Here is a 23272-nt window from a genome sequence, read left to right on the forward strand (position 1 = left end):
TTCCGCGACAATTTTGTTGTTGAAACAAGTTTTGTTTTGCTAATAAAATGAAAACATGAATTCTAACTACTTTTTGGTACCTTGTTAACATTACAACATGAAATCCATGTCTTAAAAGTTGCTATGTTTCAGAAATGGCAAAGAAAACGTGTAATCTGCTTGACACATTGAAGCTAATTACCTTACGGATCACGAAGTCAGCTAATTTCCACTCCATTCATAGGCAAATCCATTTGATTCATACACTGGCTTGTATGACTCATGTTTTTATTTTAACCTGCCCTTATCTACACTGAAATAATATAATTTCAGAAGTACTCTATTATGAAGTTTTTTTTAAAAATCTCGCATAGCTCATTAATACACCCTTGAAAATATATATATGTGTGTATCTATTGTAGATCCTAGGATACAACAATGAATAATGTGGAACAAATAAATACCATCATAGGACACCATACCTCTTACAATACTGAACACCTTGTGAAACAGCTGTGAAAACCAACCTGGCAATATTTAAGATTTTAATACATAAATGTTTATATTTTTTAGTACAGTTGTGTCATTAATTTATTTTCACAGATTTTTTTGTACACACATGGCAATCATAGACTAAAATACTGAATTATGGTGTGTGGAATATAGAAGGTGGTTGCTGTGTGGGTGGGAGGTTCTGCCTGTCACTTGTTCTCAACAGGCAGCCAGTCTTGGAAGGGGCACTTGAAGAGGGAGACTGAAAAGTCCAGGCACTTCTGCTCTCTTTGTTCTGAGTTAATCTGTGTATCTCACATGTTATGTGCCCAGTATGATAGAGCAAAAAAATAATATTTGCAGATAATGACAACAGTAGCTATAGATGATGTAATGAAAAGTTGGAGGGTGGTTGGTAATGGAGGACATCAGGTGGATCCATTTCTGGGTGTTGGGCAGAACCCCTAGATCCTGGAGAACAGGAGCAGAGTTAAAGGGAACAGGGCAGGAGACAGAGACTTTAACAAGCAAACACACAGGTTACACTTTACTGTGAGAAAATGTGATGGATTAGTGCAGTATTATAAATGGGAGATACGAACTTTTCAAAACTTTTGGAAGGTATAGCCTACCTCAAGATGGTCTCCCTCCGACTCGGAGCACAGACGATCAGACTGATCCGAACTCATTGGTTCTGGTGGATAGGATACCTCCTGGGGGGCTCGGACAGTCGTTGGTCCTAAAGTCATTTCAAGAGGTAAATTGAAGAGGCACATTTTTATAACTACCATTTCTCAAATGTCAACCAAAGCTTAATATCCTTTGTCTATTGTGCTTCACTGAAGTGTAGGGCGTCAGGGCTTTCAGTGGTCAACCGTCCAACTGTAAAAGATTGTTGTCTTCCACCGAGGTAACCCTAGGAAGACAATGAGAAACTAAAACTAGCTTCGGGTTATTTTGTGTGCAAATAGGTGAGATTTTTTTATATTCACTTTAACAGATGGTGACCTAGCTAGGAGCAAAAGAGCAACCTGCCATGTTAATGATCCTAACCTGATGAGTTAGTTCTCCTAACCTGCCACGTTAGTTCTCCTAACCGGCTTAGATAAAATGCTACAAGGAAGCAGTGAGCAGCCACGCAAAACGGTCTCGAGTGGCAACCAATCTGCCCAAATACCTGTTTCCATACACCTACTTATGTTGATCCTCTTATTTCGCAACACCCACTTTCAGACATTCCACGTATGCAGTTACCCAAAATGTACAAATTTTTTGACTAGTCTTGCCAGCAATCTAAACTTGTAATAATCATCGCCGAATACCGACTGGGCACACAGTACATGTGCCCAGGGGCCCTGACCTCCTGGGGGCCCCCATTGATTTTGTTAGTCACTCTCACTCAGATATAATTTTTCATGGCATAAGTCAAAATGTGTAGAATTGCAGGATATTAGCTGTACGTTTTTTATCTCTGTCCCATGACAACCCATTTTCCATTTACTCCATTTCGTCCGCACTACTCGCTGTCATTTCCCCCGCCTTTGGGGGGGTGCTTATGTGAAACATGGCATTTAAACGTTGAATACCGTTCTGTCAAACTGAACGAAGCACAGGCAAATGCAATCGATCAACGCGCTATGTGGCATTGATCAACCAATGGTGTGTTAGATACCACCCACACATATTTGTTTGACACCGCCTTATCATATTGGAGGAATAAATACATAAATAAATTAAGAAATAACATAAATGAATAAAATGAAAGAAAGTGGGATTAATTTTGAAATAGTTATTTATATATTTATGTGTGCATTCATCCATCCGTTTATTTATCTATTTATGTGTGCATTTATTCATTTCTAATTACTGCAGATTTGGTTCTCCATACATTGCAATCTTGTTTAGCATTATCTAGTCCAAATATGGCATGATTCCACTATTTGTATCCGTCTACATCACTGTCAATTAGGAACTTTTATTTTGAAGGTGAACCCACAAACGCACACGAGTATGACAGCTGCCGGTTACCATAGCAACAGAGTAAACAAAAATCTTCTACTTGTGAAAAAAAGTGTATGTTATATCCCCATAAACATGCATAAAAATGATTTACAGGCAACATAAATTACTAACCCAAAAATGTATTAGAAAACAATGATTTTTATTGTTAGACGTAACTCCGTAAACCTATAATGTTAGCCAGCTAACGAGCTAGTCAGTCCCATGTACGTGCTGAATAAATCACCCCGCAGGCTACGACCCCGCCCACAGCTGACCCCACCCTGTTCTATGTGCCGCAAGAAGGGGTACTCATGGAGAATGATTGATGCCTCTACTGGCAAAAAGGCCATATTAGCATTGGCAGCGCCATTGAGGGTTTCCACCATGTTAATGTAGTCAACTGGGTGGGACTTCAAACTTGATTGGCTGATCGCTCCTGTTGACGTCATCAGGAGGGATCAGCCAAATCGTGAAAAAGAAAATTGACTTCTTCAAAATGAATCTGCCCATGCTGTCACAGACGCTATAATGGCAGAGATACAAAGATGAGTCCTCTATCTCCATGTGGGTACTTTACTTTTTAGGTCATTGGAAGGCTGTTGAGAGAGGGAATTTAGCTGTGTCGATGAGGTAAATGATGAACAGAGGGGAAAAGAGACCGCATGCGATGGCAGAGCGTGGAGGTCAATGAAAGTATTTTGAGCATGGCAGGAAAACAGAAAATTAAAAGATGGAAGAAGGTAACATCTACCACTACACCTGACGAGAGTGAGGATTGGTGGGAAGAGGAAGTCGAACGAAAGGAATCCTGCATGGCAGGAAAACATAAAAGCAAAAGGTGCAAACAAGCAACATCTACCACTAAACCTGACAAGAGTAAGGATGAATTACCTGGTGGCAGGTGCGGTGAAGACCGCCGAGATTGAGTCTCATCCTGATGATGACAACGATGATTCTGGCCAAGTGGGAGTGAGACCTTTGGAGAGAATGGATCCTTGCAGTCTGGAGGATCCATATGTGGTGTCATGTACGATGGAGAAGAGGTTGGGGACTGTTGAGTTGGTGAAAGTAACTCGAAGTGAACTCATGATGATCTTTTGTGGTTGTACCATCCAGAGGGAGTGGGCGATTCATACCAAGTGCCTAGGGACAAGTCCTGTTACTTGCTTTGCTCTCCGGAGCAGGGCGCCGTTGAAAGCAGTGATAACTGGAATGGCATTACGTGTTGAGGAGGAGCAATTGAAATGGAAGATTCCCGGTGTCTGTGACGTCCCCAGTTTGCTGCGACGTAAACCTGGTAGAGATCGTGGTGAAAAAGAGAAGACATTGTCTGTTTTGCTGATTTTTGTATGCAGTCTTTACCCGGCAAAGTTGAGTTAGTATGTGCCTTGAGAGCTTTTGTCCCAAACCCATTACAGTGTTTTAGGTGCCAAGCTTATGGTCATGTTGCAGCAGTTTGTAGAAGGGAGATTCATACATGTGAGAAGTGTGCAGGAGGGCATGAGACAAATGATTGTGTAGTACCAGTGGAAGAGGTTGTGTGTGTTAACTGTATACAGTTGAAGTCGGGAAGTTTACATACACTTAGGTTGGAGTCATTAAAACTAGTTTTTCAACCACTCCACAAATTTCTTTTTAACAAAATTCTTGTTAACAAACTCTAGTTTCCGCAAGTCGGTTAGGACATCTACTTTGTGCATGATACAAGTATTTTTTCCAACAATTGTTTACAGACAGATTATTTCACTTATATGTATGACAATTCCAGTGGGTCAGAAGTTTACATACACTAAATTGACTGTGCCTTTAAACAGCTTGGAAAATTCCAGAAAATGATGTCATGGCTTTAGAAGCTTCTGGTAGGCTAAGTGACATCATTGGAGTCAATTGGAGGTGTACCTGTGGATGTATTTCAAGGTCTACCTTCAAACTCAGTGCCTCTTTGCTTGACATCATTGGAAAATCAAAAGAAATCAGCCAAGACCTCAGAAAATGAATTGTAGACCTCCACAAGTCATCTGTACAAACAATAGTACGCAAGTATAAACACCATGGGACCACGCAGCTGTCATACTGCTCAAGAAGGAGACGCGTTCTGTCTCCTAGAGATGAACGTACTGTTGTGCAAAAAGTGCAAATCAATCCCAGAACAACAGCAAAGGACCTTGTGAAGATGCTGGAGGAAACAGGTGCAAAAGTATCTCTATCCACAGTAAAACGAGTCCTATATCGACATAACCTAAAAGGCCGCTCAGCAAGGAAGAAGCCACTGCTCCAAAACTGCCATAAAAAGCCAGACTACGGTTTGCAACTGCACATAGGGACAAAGATCGTACTTTTTGGAGAAATGTCCTCTGGTCTGATGAAACAAAAATAGAGCTGTTTGGCCATAATGACCATTGTTATGTTTGGAGGAAAAAGGGGGATGCTTGTAAGCTGAAGAACACCATCCCAACTGTGAAGCATGGGGGTGGCAGCATCATGTTGTGGGGGTGCTTTGCTGCAGGAGGGACTGGTGCACTTCACAAAATAGATGGCATCATGAGGAAAGAAAATTATGTGGATATATTGAAGCAACAAAATCTCAAGACATCAGTCAGGAAGTTAAAGCTTGGTCGCAAATGGGTCTTCCAAATAGACAATGACCCCAAGCATACTTCCAAAGTTGTTGCAAAATGGCTTAAGGACAACAAAGTCAAGGTATTGGAGTGGTCATCACAAAGCCCTGTCCTCAAGCCTATAGAACATTTGTGGGCAGAACTGAAGAAGCATGTGCGAGCAACGAAGCCTACAACCTGCCTCAGTTACACCAGCTCTGTCAGGAGGAATGGGCCAAAATTCACCCAACTTATTGTGGGAAGCTTGTGGAAGGCTACCTGAAATGTTTGACCCAAGTTAAACAATTTAAAGGCAATGCTACCAAATACTAATTGAGTGTATGTAAACTTCTGACTCATTGGTAATGTAATGAAATAAATAAAAGCTGAAATAAATAATTTCTCTACTATTACTCGGACATTTCACGTTCTTAATATAAAGTGGTGATCCTAACTGACCTAAGACAGGGAATTTTTACTAGGATTAAATGTCAAGAATTGTGAAAAACAGAGTTTAAATGTATTTGGCTAACGTGTATGTAAACTTCCGACTTCAACTGTAAATGGATGAATAGGGAGGAAGTAACCGGCCTCACAGTCCACTACAGTAGGTGGCGGTGTATGCAACTCACTGTTAATTTCTCCCAATATATATTTTATGAAGAAGATATTGAGCTAGAATTTACTCTCCCCTCCAACTTTCGGATCTTTAATATCCACCCGCACAGTATAGGTGGCGGAATTCACATATTCCTGTTGCAATCGCAATTATACCAAAGAAGAAGAAAACGCTAGCAAACCAAAAGCAACAGAACCAACATGGCGGAAGGTATATGTATTTTTACGCCCTTCTTTATTAGATAGCTAGATGCGGATTAAATGTATTACAGGAATAGCTGAATGACTATACGATATTTGATTTAATGGGGATTTGCACTGTTTAAAAAAAATAAACGACTGTCTATTTTTCTAGTGCATTTAGCGGCTAATTTAAATTTGCAGCTAGCTAGGGGTCGCAACTAGTTACTACAGCCACAAAGTCGTACACCCCGCCCATTTCTACAATGTATCTTCTTAACATACTATTTGAAATGTAACATTAACCACACTGTTAACCATAACCTTGAATTAAGACCAAAAAGTTACGTTTATTTTTCATGATTTGTTACGATATAGCCAATTTTAACTTAGTGCCTGTGCTATCTAGTGGAAACCCTAGCTAGCTGGTAAGGTGTTGATGGTGTGGTTTGGGCGGAGATAGCATCTTGCCAGCAATACTTGTGAAGCTAGTAATTCGCGGGGTGTTTGAACACAATTAACTGGATTGGTATATCTAAAGAAAGCCGAATTTTCTAACGCATAAGGCGAAGGGAAGTGATTATACACTTATTACGTTTAGTTTTTTGTCGATATTGTAGTTAAAACTAACTGTACAACTCGACCCCCACACAGAGTCAATTCATGTCGAGAATAACGTTCAAATGTAGCTAACGTTAGCTAGTTGGCTACTTAACTTGAGTTGCTCAATTTGGTGTTACATTATTGAACGCTTTTCTTTTTATTGTAGCTAGTGAGCTAAAAGTATAGCTGCCTAGATTGTATGAGTTTGTGGGATAGATGGTAATTAATCTCGACTGAAGATAAATGTAACTCGATTCGGCAACAAATTTACCCGATTTGACACAGCGCTGTCAGTAACGTTACAGTGAAAATGTTTTGAATAATGTGACTACCGCCAGTTTATTTATTTTTTTGCTCATTCAACTGTGTGGCAGCCTCCTCGAAGAGTGCATATACAGTATGCCTATAGTACATGCTAACTAACTACTCTGTGACAATTATAACGCTACACCAGCAGGTGTTTGTGTAGCTCTAGCACGTCGTGGAGTTGAGTAAACTCAGCTAAGTTAGTGTTTGTGCTGCCTAAAACTTGCATGGATTGATTTTAAGTCTTTCCCTTTTTTCATGCTAAGCCAGCCAATCATTTTTTACTAGCAAACGTTAGATTTCATAAGCTTGTCACTCACTTGTAGTCCCAAGTGATGCGTACAGTTGGATAAGGCTGTAGTTTTATTGTCCCTATAAAGTTTATTCTAATGATGCCCGTAAATGCTGAGTTGAAGGTAACAAGCTTAAAACATGCATCCTCTCTTTTCAAAATGAAAGGAATATTATGAATGAAGTGTGACAGGTATGAGTGGCACTGGGGTAAAGCATGCATTTAGATTGTGGCTCTGAACAGTTTTTTTGTTCAACAGCTCAGCCTATCTTACTTTTACATCAGTGAACCTTTCCTGTGGTCGTTGATCAGTTGGTACCGCCTTATCCATGACTATAGCCAGCAAGCTAGTGTTAGCCTTACACTCTGACCCGAGGGAGAGCAAAGTTATGTGCCGCCTCAGCATTCTGTCTCCACTTAAATTTAGGGAGAAAGGGGAAGGAAATGGGAGAGGGAAGTTAAGTGCAATTCTGGGCTGAGTGGGCTCAGACGTGTACTAAACCCTAATGTGAAACATCCATAGCCTATATCCAGACAGGAAGCTGCCTTGCAAAATACTAGGTCTTCTTTAAACAATACAACCTCAATTAGGGATACTTTGGCAAGAGAAAATAACCACGTATCCATCCAGTTTTTATGTGAGTAATGTCATACCATATAAATAAAATAAATCACAACCGCTATGATGGAAACAGGAAGTTTTGGTACAAGTTTTATAAATGCCGACAGATAATTTGTTCGTTTGACATGGTGGGATATTTTTGTGTCTGTAAAATGTATTATGGGAGAAATGGTGACGGAAACTCCTTTATGCACAAATATTTATATAATAACCATCACATCGAATTATTGGGCTACAGATGAAATAAGTGATGATGAACTTCACATGGTGGCGAAAGTGCACGGTATTAACTTGATGCTCCTTTCAAATAAATGTTGGTCTTATTCTAGTAACTTGATGATCGACGCTTGACTGCCGTTTGACAAATACAAATATTCTCCATAATTTCATTATGTCGGCTAACCTACCTGTGGAGTCTACCCACACTGTATCTGCAAGCTGTTAGCTGGAGCGCACATGCCAGTACCAGAGTATGCACACTGCTATTTAACGCAACAGTTTGTGACAACTATCGGTAGAGTTAAAAAATGTGATGGAAACCCTTTCAACATTAGATTTTTATTCAGTACATGAACACTTAAGCGAAAAAGTACATTTTGTGTACACTATGTCATCACACACTGATTTTTATCCTCAACAAGTCAGTTTGTTGGAAACATACCACTTGTGGGAAAATGTGCATATTTTCTTTATGCAGATTTAGAATATTCTCATGAAAATCTGTTGCCAATTGGATGGAAACCTAGCTAATGAGACTGTTTTTTTTAATGTGCTGTTTGGTTGTACAACAATTCCTATTTGTCTTAATTTCCTTAACTGGTTATTAAACAACACAAAGCATTTTGAGACAGAATGTGCTCAATGCAACCTTGCTTTTAAGCAGCTTTCTTATTCTCTTCCCCTCCTTTATCTCTTTACTCTCTCTGTGACAGAGGAGGTGGCCAAGCTGCAGAAGCACCTAGCCCTGCTGAGGCAGGAGTATGTGAAGATGCAGCAGAAGCTGGCTGACACAGAGAGGCGCTGTGCCGTGCTGGCTGCTCGGGCCTCTGTCCAGGGCTCCACCAAGGCCTCCGTAGCCGGGTCAGAAGACACCTTCATCAGCCGCCTGCTGGAGATCGTGGCCGAGCTCTACCAGCAGGACCAGTACAGGTGAGGGGAGGTGTGTCTTGGGGCATGTAGTTTGTGATGTATGCAGCGACATACTGCCATGGTAACACCTGGTAAGAGGACCTGCGTTTATCAATGCTCCTTTGTTTTCTTGAGGTGGAAAGCCAAAAACAAGAAAATAATTGCACATGATGTGATATCATTGTTCAAAATCGCATCGATTATACCAAGCCGGTCTTAGATTTTCTGATTCACAGCTATCTACAGAAATCCCGAGAAATGATGCAATACTTAAGCTAGCTATGAACATATATTCTTTAGCACTTATGTTGTGGTTGTTTTCACGTTTGTAGTGATCTGAAGGTGATGGTTGGAGAGACAACGCTCAACGCTCACAAGTTTGTCCTGGCTGCTCGCAGTGATGCCTGGAGCCTGGCTAACCTGGCCTCAACCTCCAAACTGGACCTGTCTGGTGAGCTACCCTCACTGCTGTCACACTCACGTCACTATAACCCAGAATGTAATCTCAGTAAACCCAGAAGTAAAATCTCGCATTCATTTGGGTTGCTACGCCATGAACTTGCTGCGCAAAAACGAAGTCTCCACCCTCGAGTCCATTGTGTTCACAGTTTTGGGAAAATGCACCACAAACTGTTCCTTCCAACAACTGCATTAAAAGCAGTTAATTCATAGTGTAGCTTTAGTTCAGTGACGTTATCTTTCATTCCACTCTGGGTAGTTAACACCGTTTCTCCCATGCTGGGTGTTCCAGATGCCAAGCCGGAGGTTGCCATGGCGATGTTGCGCTGGGCCTACACAGACGATCTGGAGCTCAGTGAGAACGATGCCTTCCTCATCGACCTGATGAAGCTGGCCAACCGCTTCCAGCTGCAGCTGCTCCGAGAGAGGTAGGCAGGGGTTGAAAGATTGGCTGTGTTTGAGAGCATTAATTCTGCTTAGTCACTGACTGTCATCTCATTCACACGTGCACACACTCTGGGGGTTGGAAGTTGTTCTAAAGCCAAATGGTGTTACTCGTGGTTTACTGCCTAAGGGCACATGTGCTCTTTGTGTTTTTCCTTCTTGGGCAGCTATAAATGCATTGTCCAATATTTCCAATTGACATCAGTGTTCTCAAACATTGCTTTTGTTCTCTTGGAACAGGTGTGAGAAAGGGGTGATGTCATCTGTGAATGTGAGGAACTGTATCCGGTTCTACCAGACTGCTGAGGAGCTGGACGCCATAACACTCATGAACTACTGTGGAGAGATTATCACCAGCCACTGGGTGAGTCTCCACTGTCCAACTGACTGTTAAATGTTCAACTGACTATCCAACTGGACAAGACTGTCTCCGGGTTCATTGGAAAGTCAGTCCTGGGATTGAAGGGGCTTGAATCAATACACAATCCATTTAATCTCTCAGATGATGTCCCGAAGTGCTCGGCCTGATCATGCATCACTATACTGTGATCTCAATTTACAGTGCTATTGATTATTACATTTACATTTACATTTAAGTCATTTAGCAGACGCTCTTATCCAGAGCGACTTACAAGTACATACATTCATACTTTTTTTTTTGTACTGGTCCCCCGTGGGAATCGAACCCACAACCCTGGCGTTGCAAGCGCCATGCTCTACCAACTGAGCCACACGGGACCATGTTATTATTCTCTAGCTCCCACCTGGATGATCTGTTACATACTTAACTCTCCTAACCTCATCTAAAACTCTGTTTCAAAACACCTTTAAAGGGAAGATTGCAGGATTAGGTTGCTGTTAAACATTCTAATTTGTTTAATCCTTCAAACTAAAAGTCCCAATGTGACATATCACCTGACAATTGTATTTTGGGAAAAACTTATATTTTATGTGAATTTGACCGAAGTCACGTCGGAAAATAGTTTGGAAAAGTGACGTAAAGAGGAGCAATACGCAAGCAGGAGTGACGCAAACCACTGTCCACATAAGACGGTAAAGAACGAGTCCTATTGTTTTTGCAAAAATAAATATAAATGTATCATCTGACCATATCCTCTAATTTCATTATTCTGTATCGGGGGAAAAAAATCTTACACAGCGCGCAGGCTTTTAGCATAGACCCTTTCCCACCCCTGTTGGCTTACCCCCTACTAGCTAATAACCACTAGCAGCCTGGAAACACATCACTTATTAGCAGTTCAGCACATCAGTGTTTATTGTACTGTTACAGAAAATCAAGATAAACCTTTACCATCATAGTAGACAAATTAAATGTCTATAACCAAACAGGCTAAAACTCTGTAGTTGGCCGATGGTAGGTATATCTAGCCACATGCCAAACTGAGTGCTACTACTAGCAGTAGTAAATCCAGGGATAATTACTGACACAAACATTGCCTTCCATGATATCCTGCATGTTATATCGGCCAATAATGACCAGGCAGTTCAGCAAAAGTAAAGACATGAACAATGACATTGATCCGATTGGTATTTGACCATTATTTTCTGCAAAACGTGCAATATTCTGATGTAGCTAGCTTTCTATCAGCAAACACCATGCTGGATCCGTGTTAGTGGGCCAGTTAATTTTGCATGATCAAGTGCCAAGTCCTTTTTTATCATCTAGTAGTAACATGACAACTCTTTGGGCACTTCAGTACCTACTTAACCGATTCAGCTCCATCACTGAAGCCACCCCGTGGTGCTGTAACACCATTGGTGTCAGTGGACTTGGAGCCTACAGCTTCATGGGGAATCCACTCTTCCACTATTGGAAGCCGTCATAATCGTTTGAGGCCAAACATTTTATATATATTTTTTCTCTCCACGATTTCGTGGTATCCAATTGGTAGTTAGTCTTGTCCCATCGCTGAAACTCCCGTACGGACTTGGGGAAGGTCGTGAGCCGTGCGTCATCCGAAACACGACCCCCGTTATCACTTTTGCCTTATGGCAAGGTGCTGCATCATGCTGGAAAAGGCATTGTTCGTCACCAAACTGTTCCTGGATGGTTGGGAGAAGTTGATCTCGGAGGATGTGTTGGTACCATTCTTTATTCATGGCTTAGGCAAAATTGTGAGTGAGCCCACTCCCTTGGCTGAGAAGCAAACCCACACATGAATGGTCTCAGGATGCTTTACTGTTGGCATGACACAGGACTGATGGTAGCGCTCAACTTGTCTTCTCCGGACAAGCTTTTAACCGGATGCCCCAAACAATCGGAAAGGGGATTCAGAGAAAATGACTTTACCCCAATCCTCAGCAGTCCAATTCCTGTACCTTTTGCAGAATATCAGTCTGTCCCTGATGTTTTTCCTGGAGAGAAGTGGCTTCTTTGCTGCCCTTCTTGACACCAGGCCATCCTCCAAAAGTCTTCGCCTCACTGTGCGTGCAGATGCACTCACACCTGCCTGCTGCCATTCCTGAGCAAGCTCTGTACTGGTGGTGACCCGATCCCACAGCTGAATCAACTTTAGGAGACGGTCCTGGCGCTTGCTGGACTTTCTTGGGCGCCCTGAAGCCTTCTTCACAACAAATGAACCGCTCTCCTTGACGTTCTTGATGAGCCGATAAATGGTTGATTTAGGTGCAATCTTACTGGCAGCAATATCCTTGCCTGTGAAGCCCTTTTTGTGCAAAGCAATGATGACTGCACGTGTTTAATTGCAGGTAACCATGATTGACAGAGGAAGAACAATGATTCCAAGCACCACCCTTCTTTTGAAGCTTCCAGTCTGTATTCGAACTCAATCAGCATGACAGAGTGATCTCCAGCCTTGTCCTCATCAACACTCACACCTGTGTTAACGACAGAATCACTGACATGATGTCAGCTGGTCCTTTTGTGGCAGGGCTGAAATGCAGTGGATATGTTTTTGGGGGATTCAGTTCATTTGCATGGCAAAGAGGGACTTTGTAATTAATTGCAATTCATCTGATCACTCTTCATAACATTCTGGAGTATATGCAAATTGCCATCATACAAACTGAGGCAGCAGACTTAGTGAAAATTAATATTTGTGTCATTCAAAACTTTTGGCCACGACTGTACATTGCGGCTTTGACGTCAAGAGAAGAAAGGCCTGGTGGTGGCGGCAGTACACTGTTCACCGCCATGCATGTTTGGTCGAAATGCGAGAAGAAAGTTGTACCACTTCAGGCAGACTGGGTCATGGGAATCCCTGGCCATTCAGTCATAGTTGGGGCTCACAGGGCCTCCTGAGTTACTACAGAACCTGGTTAGATTCCAGGCTGTGACGCAGCCGGCCGCGACCGGGAGACCCATGAGGCGGCGCACAATTGGCCCAGCGTCGTCCGAGTTAGTGGAGGGTTGGGCCGGCCGGGATGTCCCATTGCGCTCTTGCGACCCCTGTGGCGGGCCAGGCGCATGCACGCTGACACGGTCGCCAGTTGTATGGTTTTTCCTCCGACACAATGATGCGGCTGGCTTCCGGGTTAAGCGGACATTGTGTCAAGAAGCAGTGCGGCCTGCTGGAGGTCATTTTGCAGGGCTCTGGCAGTGCACCTCCTTGCACAAAGGCAGAGGTAGCGGTCCTGCTGCTGGGTTGTTGCCCTCCTACGGCCTCCTCCACGTCTCCTGATGTACTGGCCTGTCTCCTGGTAGCGCCTCCCATGCTCTGGACACTACGCTGACAGACACAGCAAAACTTTTTGCCACAGCTCGCATTGATGTGCCATCCTGGATGAACTGCACTACCTGAGCCACTTGTGTGGGTTGTAGACTCCGTCTCATGCTACCACTAGAGTGAAAGCACCGCCAGCATTCAAAAGTGACCAAAACATCAGCCAGGAAGCATAGGAACTGAGAAGTGGTCTGTGGTCACCACCTGCAGAACCATTCCTTTATTGGGGGTGTCTTGCTAATTGCCTATAATTTCCACCTTTTGTCTATTCCATTTGCACAACAGCATGTGAAATTTATTGTCAATCAGTGTTGCTTCCTAAGTGGACAGTTTGATTTCACAGAAGTGTGATTGACTTGGAGTTACATTGTGTTGTTTAAATGTTCCCTTTATTTTTTTGAGCAGTGTATATATATATATATTTTTTTTTACAATTTTCGGCATGTTAAATTGCTGTCAGTGTCAACTTAAATGACTGAAACCAGGATAGGCAGTATGTAGAAAAGATAATGGATCAATATGTTTGTAAATAATATCATATTTGAGCACTAATAATCACCAAAATAAACTAGACAGTCAGGGAGAATCTAAAATTCCATGGGCCATGGATTTTGTTGTTGTGTTTTTAAGTCACTCCGATAGCATAAGAACACGGCATAAGCAATGGCAAAATGTCGCATTACAGGAAATTAGCTTTGAAACTGCAATTTCTTCTCTCAGCCCCATGACAAAATGTGTAGAATTGCAGGAAACCTGCTTTAAAACTGTACTTTTCTCTGCCCATGGCAAAATGTGTAGAATTGCAGGAAACCTGCTTTAAAACTGTACTTTTCTCTGCCCATGGCAAAATGTGTAGAACAGAACATTTGCTTTTAAACAGCAACATTTTGTCTAAAAGGACAGATTCAAAAAAAAATGTTTGACCACACCAGCTGCTGAATAAAATTGTAGGGGAAACACTGCAACTGGTCATCTGTACTGTCTCCTTGTGTCCAGTCTGTGGGGTGTATCCCATGTATTTTAAGTCCTGAGCCCATACCTGAGTTATATCTCTGCGTGTCAAGGAGCCCATCGTCTTATCACCTCATTAATCCCGTGCTCAGCGGCCAGATCCCTGTGATTCTCAAGTTTTTGTAAATGACTAGAACAGAGGAAATTACTTTTCGTCTTTCTTCAGCTGACTGACTCCTGTAAGGAGTATGGGAATGTCTGTTCTAGTAATGATATTTCTAGGACCCAGATGACAGAGCTTTTTTAATATTTTTTTTTAATAAACTCCTATCTTTGTCTCAACAGGATGACCTGCGGAAAGAGGACTTCAGCACTATGAGTGCTCCGCTGCTCTTCAAGATGATCAAGTCTAAAACAAATTTCCCTCTTCACAAAGCCATCAAAGTTGAGAGGGAAGACGTGGTCTTCCTCTACCTCATTGAGATGGACTCGCAGGTGAGATAGCTTCACAGGTTTTCCTCTGAGAAGTAATTTCACTGAAGACCAATATGCTGTCATCTCAGCTGGAGCAGGGCCTGTATTAGGGCTGGGCGATATCGCCTAAAAATCATACCCCGCCCCGCAATTTAAAGGTCAATACACTTTATTTCAAACAGTTAGGGATATTCTAATGAATTTAGGCCTTGTAAGAAATACATCTAGGCTAAATATAAGCCTTGCGCAACCATAAGACCCACTAATAATGACATTATTTTATCAAAATAGTTTAACAGTTTAACATTTTTTTTTCAATAGTCACTGATCTGGCTTTCAAGTCTGTCTATGAAAATGCCCTTTTTGTATTTTTTTTTTTACCAGAACCATGCATAATGCACATTCACTAATAATGACCATAAACAATCTCTCAAGCACAAGCCCACATGCTAGTCAGTAGCCAGCTAATCTTTATATTTAAAGTTTAGCCAACTAGGATCTATTTGCTTGCTAATAAGGTAGAATAGTTTAATCGTAATACACCCTCCTGTCTGTCTCCAACCTCCAACTGTTAGAACAACAGCCTGTTCACTTTGTTTACGATGTTGAAATCAAGTGCCCTATCTGGATAAGAAGATAAGCATTTCTCTAGTTGCTATGTCAATTCCTTATATAAATACATTTTATGCTGATAGCAATGTGTGACAAACTGAGCGTCATTTTCCACAATCATCAATAGTCCCGTTTTAGTAGGGTCTGCTCTGTGCTAAATTTTGGAAGTTGAGACAAAAAAGGGTAAGGGAATCAACCGAATTTCTGTTGGACCAAAACTCAAATGCGAGTTGAAACTGCTTGTTGTCAGAGAGAAATAAGTAATATTTTGTCGTTGTCGAGTGGCAGGGGGAGGAGCTTAGTGTCTGTGCAAGTGGGAAGGAGTGAAGAAGAGACAAAAATGGAAAAAAATATAAAAGCCTTGATTCTTGCGTTACAGAAATTTGGAACATGGCGCTTAAAGATGAATTGGGTATATCAGGAGTCTGTTGGAGTGCTGATAAAGGATCAGTTTACAGACCAGTGTTGAGAAGCCAACTATACCTTTTTTTCCCTTCTTTATATACATCTTGTATTCTCCACATCTGCAGTTGCCTGGGAAGCTGAATGAACTGGACAACAATGGCGACTTGGCCCTGGACCTGGCTCTGTCTCGTAAACTGGAGAGTATTGCCACCACGCTGGTCAACAACAAAGCAGACGTGGACATGGTGGACCAGAGTGGCTGGAGCCTCCTTCACAAAGCCATCCAAAGAGGTAGGGGGTGCTGCACATTCTCTCTACAGTACGTACTATATGGCTTCAGGCACATTGCATTATCCACAACAACACAGCCCTCCCTATGTAAGCTCAATGCTGGGCTAGAGATGAACCGTGTTGAATATTAAGGGTTAACACACACCCCATTGTGTGTCCTAATTCTCCACACGTCTCCTGATGTGCGCACTACTACAGCACCTGCACACAGCCAGTCATGGAATGGAAAAGTGTGGAGAATGGAGAGACAGATCATGATTCCCCTGGCCCCTTCTCTCCCTCCGCCCCCGCAGGTGATGAGTTTGCCTCCACCTTCCTGATCCGCCACTTGGCCCAGGTGAACGCGGCCACGGTCGGGGCGGTAGAGACCCCCCTGCACCTGGTGTGTTCCTTTAGCCCCAAGAAGCACTCTGGGGAGGTGATGAGTGGCATGGCCCGCATCGCAGAGGCCCTGCTCAAGACAGGGGCCAACCCCAACATGCAGAACAGCAAGGGAAGGTGGGTAATACTATATGGCAATCCCTCTGATCCATCGAGCCCATCTGGTGTGATATAGCAACGGTCTATTCAAATGAGAGTTGATGTTTCGACTGATTGTTCTGACTTCAAATCAGCATCTGAACTTTATAGAGAAAATCTGCCACTGCTTCCAATACTTTGATCTGTTTGTGTTACATGACGTATTTTTGTCATGATCCCTATACTGTGACTTTATACGTTTTTTGTTTCCCAGAACTCCTCTACAAGAAGCGGTGGTGTCGGGGAATGAGCTTGTGTTCAACCAGCTCCTACAGTGTAAACAGTGAGTTAAAACAGAAAACCATTTACTAAACCAATGACCTGGGTCCTACTCCCCATTGACCTTATTGAAAACAGCCTGAGGAGTAGCCTCTATTTCCTGGTGTAATACTGTCATCTTTCCACTCGTCCCCCCCTCTCTCCTCTGCTCTTTTCTCCTCACTTCCCTCCTGTGCCTCTCTCCCGAGGCTGGACCTGGAGCTGAAGGACCATGAGGGGAGCACAGCTCTGTGGCTGGCCCTGCAGTACATCACCGTGTCCTCTGACGCCAACGTTAACCCCTTTGAGGACGATGCTCCGGTGGTGGAGAATGGAACACTGTTTGATGAAAACAGCTTTGCTGCCCAGCTCATCCGGAGAGGCAGTAACCCAGATGCACCAGACACAGCCACAGGTAAAATGTCTGATTTGAAGGGAACATGCTAAAATGTATACATGTTTATGTATGATTTGTAACTTTGATGAATATGATGCAATAAAATTATTAAACAATGCGGAAATCAGTGCACTTATGTTTTTGAATCTTACTTTCTTTTCCTCTTTCTCACTTATTCCCTCCCTCCATTCCTCCTCAGAGAACTGTCTCATGCAGAGGGCAACGGGTGTAGGCAGTGAGGCTGCTGCCCTCTTCCTGGCCACACATGGGGCAAAGGTCAACCATGCCAACAAATGGGTATGTAATGATGTACTGCAGGATCACATGAAACATCACACCTCTGCCAGTTCATCACACATTACTACTTCAGACACTACAGTGCAATAGTGAATCACAAGTTATACTGCACTGCATCACAAACTACTGCCTCATACAATCTAACCAACCCCCCCCCCCCCTTTCCATTCTGTCTGTTTGTATGTCTGACTCTGTGTGTCTCCTCTCCTCCCCCATAGGGTGAGACCCCTCTCCACACGGCGTGCCGCTGTGGTCTGGCTGGCCTGACGGCAGAGCTTCTCCATCAAGGGGCTAACCCTAACCTGCAGACGCAGAAGGCCCTCCCCGACGAGGCCCTGGCCCAGGGGGTGTCCCTGCAGAGCCCGCTCCACATGGCCATCATACACAACCACCCCGACGTGGTGTCAGTCATCCTAGAGCAGAAAGGTAGGTTAGTGGACAGTGGGCAGCATCTCCATGTCAAGCAGCCCAGGGAGATGAATGAACATGATTGACACCCAGAGGGAAAATTGGAATTGTTACCTGCATACCGACAATTTCATTTCCTGGTGTTTCCAGCCAATGCTCTTCACGCCACCAACAACCTGCAGATCATCCCAGACTTCAGCCTCAAAGACTCCATGGACCAGACGGTGTTGGGCCTAGCCCTTTGGACAGGTAGGCTTCACCAACAACAAAAACGCTACACTCATCAGATGGGTAGCTACGTCAGTGTGAAAGAGCCTGCCGACGCTCTATCAATTTCAAATGCTTTTAAAGGGATACTGTGAGATTATGGCCTTTGTCTACATAACCAGAGTCAGATTAACTTGTGGACATGATTTTTATCTCTCTGCGTGCAGTATGAAAGAAATTCGAGGTCATTTTGTGAGCCAATGTTTAACAAGCGTAAGCGCAATGACTCAAACTCTACAGGTACGCTAGCATATGCTAATGTACCTGTGGACTTCTAGTCATTGGAAGACTACGGGTACTCCACCAGTTCATCTGACTGAGTAAGTAGAAAGATGACTTAATTGCCAGAATTGCGGCGTATCACTTTAAAAACGGAGTAGTTTCATGTCCTTGTAGGGCTCACACCTTCACACTTCCTCCTCCTTTTCCAGTCTCGCATGCCATGGATAGCGAGACAGAGGAGGTATGTGCAGCCAAACGTTTTTAGTCATGATAGTCCAACCTAAAACATAGTCCATAGACCAGTGGTTTTCAACCTGTGGGTCCGCACATTTTAAACGTAAATAAAATATAGATTTGTTTTCTTCCTAATTACTTTTAATACTTCCTATAGTATTTTAAGCAATTTTTACATTTACTTATCACAATGAAAATTGTTAATAATAGGCCTTTCACTGCTAAATTAAACTAAATTTGACCGCCAAGAGATTTTGTTAAAATGATTTTCGACTCTGCAAATGGTGGTCCTCAAGCTTTTGACTAATTTGGTGGTCCCCGGAAAGGAGAAGGTTGGGAACCGCTGCTATAGACGTAGTCCACGCTGGAGTCGAGCAGTAGTTCCCTTTACAGATTATCCCAGATTAAGTTCTGGATCCTGCCGTGTGCTCCACTGCTTTGCCTGTGCTTTGCACCTGCTCCTTTTGGACTTTTCCCCCTCTTAGATCAAGATACAGAACAAATTAACAGTGGAGGATTTTAAATAGGATTTTAAAAGGGTAGTTTGGTCTCACGGAACAATGATCTGCATCAGATCATGTGTTGAACCTCACTGCCATTCGGGATCCACAGCTTTCAGTATGTCTGTGTCCTCTCGTCTGTCTCAGGTATGCACACCATAGCAGCCCAACTCCTGGGCTCTGGGGCGTCCATCAACGACACCATGTCCAACGGTCAGACCCTACTGCACATGGCCATCCGCAGACAGGACAGCAAGAGTGCCCTGTTCCTCCTGGAGCACCAGGCTGACATCAATGTCAAGTAGGAGGACTCAGATCAGGAGCTTCATAAACCAGCAGATGCATTTCTCAGTTCTTTATTTCCCCTCGAGGGGAATTTTAAAAGTCAGATAATGTATCATAAAGAAACTGTGGAGCAGTCTCCCATTTTATACAACAATGCAAAGATGTATGGAAGGACAAGCCATAGGTGATATGATCTGTAGTTTTACACATCGGCTGAGTATCCCTGTGAGGTGTTTATGTAAGTAGGTGTAAAAAAAATTAAAATGTTTTTAAACACTGTGTCTCTCTCCCTGCAGAACCCAGGAGGGTGAGACGGCGCTGCAGCTGGCCATCAGTAACCAACTCCCCCTGGTGGTGGACGCCATCTGCACACGGGGGGCCGACATGTCCGTGGTGGACGAGAGGGGACACCCCCCTCTGTGGCTGGCCCTGGAGAACGGTCTCGAGGACATCGCGTCAACACTGGTGAGATTGGAGGAAGAGGGGGGTAAAGGAGAAAGCGATGGGGGGGGGGAAGTGGAAGGTTGTGGAAGTGGGAGCCCACAGATGAATGTAAATAAGTGACCATGTAATCCCATGATGGTTGTATGTGAGAGCCTCAAGTATTCTAGTCAATAACGTGCATGTCATGAGTAGGGCCAGGAGTCATCCAGGTCAGGAGAGAACTTCTGGCTGGTCCTAGTTTTGAGTGGGATTGGTATGTGAATGTCTGCTTGTCTCTGCTACTGTAGGTCCGACACGGTTGTGATGCCACCAGTTGGAGCTCTGGTCCCTCAGGCTGTCAGCAGACCCTCCTCCACAGGGCTGTGGATGAGAACAACGAGGTCACCGCCTGCTTCCTCATCCGCAGGTCTGTCTGATCACACTCATCCCTCACAACGCACTCATTCCTCTTGATCAAATTAACCTATTTGTATAATGGAGCGAGTGTTGCCGACGCGTCTCACCTTCTACTGCACTCATCCCTCAACGGGTGGCTGCACTCAGCCCTTACTGTGGTCTCACAGCAAATTATACTCATCCCTCTTTATAGCAAATATATAAACTGCTTTTTTATATCTGAGAGAGTGGCACCTCACCTTTTAATGCCCTTTTAATATCCCTCAATGTGCCCATATTCCTTGCATTGCAAGTGCCGTGCTCTACCAACTGAGCTACACAGCAGTGGTTTCCAACATGACATTTTTTTGTGGCATCTTGATGGCATATAAAATTCTGCGGCACACCTAAAGTTTCCCTATTAATTAATTTAGTGGTAATGACCTTCTGATCGGTACTGCAAATCATCTATTTTCTGAATGATGCTGCCACAACCGTGCTTCACGGTTGGGATGGTGTTCTTCGGCTTGCAAGCGTCCCCCTTTTTCCTCAAAACATAGCAATGGTCATTATGGCCAAACAGTTCCATTTTTGTTTTATCAGACCAGAGGACATTTCTCCAAAAAGTACAGTCTTTGTCCCCATGTGCAGTTGCAAACCGTAGTCTGGCTTTTTTATGGCGGTTTTGGAGCAGTGGCTTCTTCCTTGCTGAGCGGCCTTTCAGGTTATTTCGATATAGGACTCGTTTTACTGTGGATATAGGTACTTTTGTACCCGTTTCCTCCAGCATCTTCACAAGGTCCTTTGCTGTTGTTCTGGGATTGATTTGCACTTTTAGCACCAAAGTACGTTCATCTCTAGGAGAGAACGCTTCTCCTTCCTGAGCGGTATGACGGCTGCGTGGTCCCATGGTGTTTATACTTGCGTACTATTGTTTGTACAGATGAATGTGATATCCTTCAGGCGTTTGGAAATTGCTCCCAAGGATGAACCAGACTTGTGGAGGTCTACAATTTGGTCTTGGCTGATTTCTTTTGATTTTCCCATGATGTCAAGCAAAGAGGCACTGAGTTTGAAGGTTGGCCTTGAAATACATCCACAGGTACACCTCCAATTGACTCAAATGATGTCAATTAACCTGTCTAGGACTGGGGTTCAGCGGAACCCCTCGCCAATGAAATTGCAGGGCGCCAAATTCAATCAACAGAAATGTCATAATTCAATTTTCTCAAACATACAAGTATTGGACACCATTTTAAAGATAAAATTCTCGTTAATCCAACCACAGTGTCCGATTTCAAAAAAGCTTTTAGGCGAAAGCAGAACATATCATTATGTTAGGTCAGCAACTAGTCACAGAAAGCATACAGCGATTTTCCAACCAAAGAGTGGAGTCACAAAAAGCAGAAATATTGATAAAATTAATCACTAACCTTTCATATGCTTCATCAGATGACACTCCCGGGACAACATGTTACACAATACATGTATGTTTTGTTCGATCAAGTTCATATTTATATCCAAAAACCTCAGTTTACATTTGGCTTTGCCTCCAAAATATCCCGTGAATTTGCACAGAGCCACATCAAATCACAGAAATACTCATAATAAACATTGATTAAAGATTCAAGTGTTATTCACAGATTTTAAAGATATACTTCTCCTTAATGCAACCGCTGTGTCAAATTTCTAAAAAACTTTACGGAAAAAGCAAACCATGCAATAATCTGATTACGGCGCTCAGAGACCAACACAACCCAAGAAGATATCCGCAATGTTGGAGTCAACATAAGTCAGAAATAGCATTATAAATATTCACTTACATTTGATGATCTTCGTCAGAATGCACTCCCAGGAATCCCAGTTCCACAATAAATGTTTGATTTGTTCCATGAAGTCCATAATTTATGTCCAAATTCCTCCTTTTTGTTCGCGCGTTCAGTACACAATCTAAACTCACGACGCGCGGGCAGGTCCAGGCAAAAGTTCAGACAAAGTCATATTACAGTCCGTAGAAACATGTCAAACGATGTATAGAATCAATCTTTAGGATGTTTTTAACATAAATCTTCAATAATGTTCCAACCGGAGAATTCCTTTGTCTTCAGAACAGCAATGGAACAGAGCTCGCTCTCACGTGAATGAGCGTCACGAGCTCAAGGCATTCTGGCAGACCTCTGACTCATTCCCCTCTCATTCGGCCCCACTTCACAGTAGAAGCATCAAACAAGGTTCTAAAGACTGTTGACATCTAGTGGAAGCCTTAGGAAGTGCAACATGACCTATATCCCACTGTATCTTCAATAGGGAATGAGTTGAAAAACGACCAACCTCAGATTTCCCACTTCCTGGTTGGATTTTTCAATCAGGTTTTTGCCTGCCATATGAGTTCTGTTATACTCACAGACATCATTCAAACAGTTTTAGAAACTGCAGAGTGTTTTCTATCCAAATCTACCAATTATATGCATATATTAGCAACTGGGACTGAGTAGCAGGCAGTTTACTCTGGGCACGCTTTTCATCCAAACGTGAAAATGATGCCCCTATCCATAACAAGTTAACCAATCAGAAGCTTCTAAAGCCATGACATCATTTTCTGGAATTTTCCGAGCTGTTTAAAGGCACAGTCAACTTAGTGTATGTAAAGTGCTGACCCACTGGAATTGTCATACAGTGAAATAATCTGTCTGTAAATAATTGTTGGAAAAATTACTTGTGTCATGCACAAAGTAGATGTCCTAACCGACTTGCCAAAAATCTAGTTTGTTAACAAGAAATTTGTAGAGTGGTTGAAAAATGAGTTTTAATGACTCCAACCTAGGTGTATGTAAACTTCCGACTTCAACTGTACATACAAATTATTAGACCAAAGGTGAATACACAACAGTTCACCTGACACAACACT

At 42.9% G+C, this 23272-nt stretch overlaps 1 protein-coding gene across 1 annotated transcript in view; it reads left to right on the top strand.

Annotated features, from left to right (window-relative positions):
* Positions 1 to 5773: 5773 nt before the first annotated feature.
* ankfy1 (ankyrin repeat and FYVE domain containing 1) overlaps positions 5774 to 23272 on the top strand; it is a 42468-nt gene continuing 24969 nt past the window's right edge. The window contains exons 1-16 of the mRNA XM_038978781.1: positions 5774 to 5898; positions 8623 to 8839; positions 9151 to 9269; positions 9570 to 9705; positions 9962 to 10085; positions 14722 to 14871; positions 15993 to 16158; positions 16452 to 16656; positions 16892 to 16960; positions 17145 to 17350; positions 17532 to 17629; positions 17848 to 18055; positions 18188 to 18286; positions 19408 to 19561; positions 19842 to 20010; positions 20277 to 20395. Coding sequence (XP_038834709.1) covers positions 5889 to 5898; positions 8623 to 8839; positions 9151 to 9269; positions 9570 to 9705; positions 9962 to 10085; positions 14722 to 14871; positions 15993 to 16158; positions 16452 to 16656; positions 16892 to 16960; positions 17145 to 17350; positions 17532 to 17629; positions 17848 to 18055; positions 18188 to 18286; positions 19408 to 19561; positions 19842 to 20010; positions 20277 to 20395 — 2249 coding nt within the window. The 5' untranslated portion in view covers positions 5774 to 5888. The remainder of the gene's footprint in view (positions 5899 to 8622; positions 8840 to 9150; positions 9270 to 9569; positions 9706 to 9961; positions 10086 to 14721; positions 14872 to 15992; positions 16159 to 16451; positions 16657 to 16891; positions 16961 to 17144; positions 17351 to 17531; positions 17630 to 17847; positions 18056 to 18187; positions 18287 to 19407; positions 19562 to 19841; positions 20011 to 20276; positions 20396 to 23272) is intronic.

The sequence above is a fragment of the Salvelinus namaycush genome, chromosome 3, assembly GCF_016432855.1.
Source record: "Salvelinus namaycush isolate Seneca chromosome 3, SaNama_1.0, whole genome shotgun sequence".
NCBI lineage: Eukaryota > Metazoa > Chordata > Actinopteri > Salmoniformes > Salmonidae > Salvelinus > Salvelinus namaycush.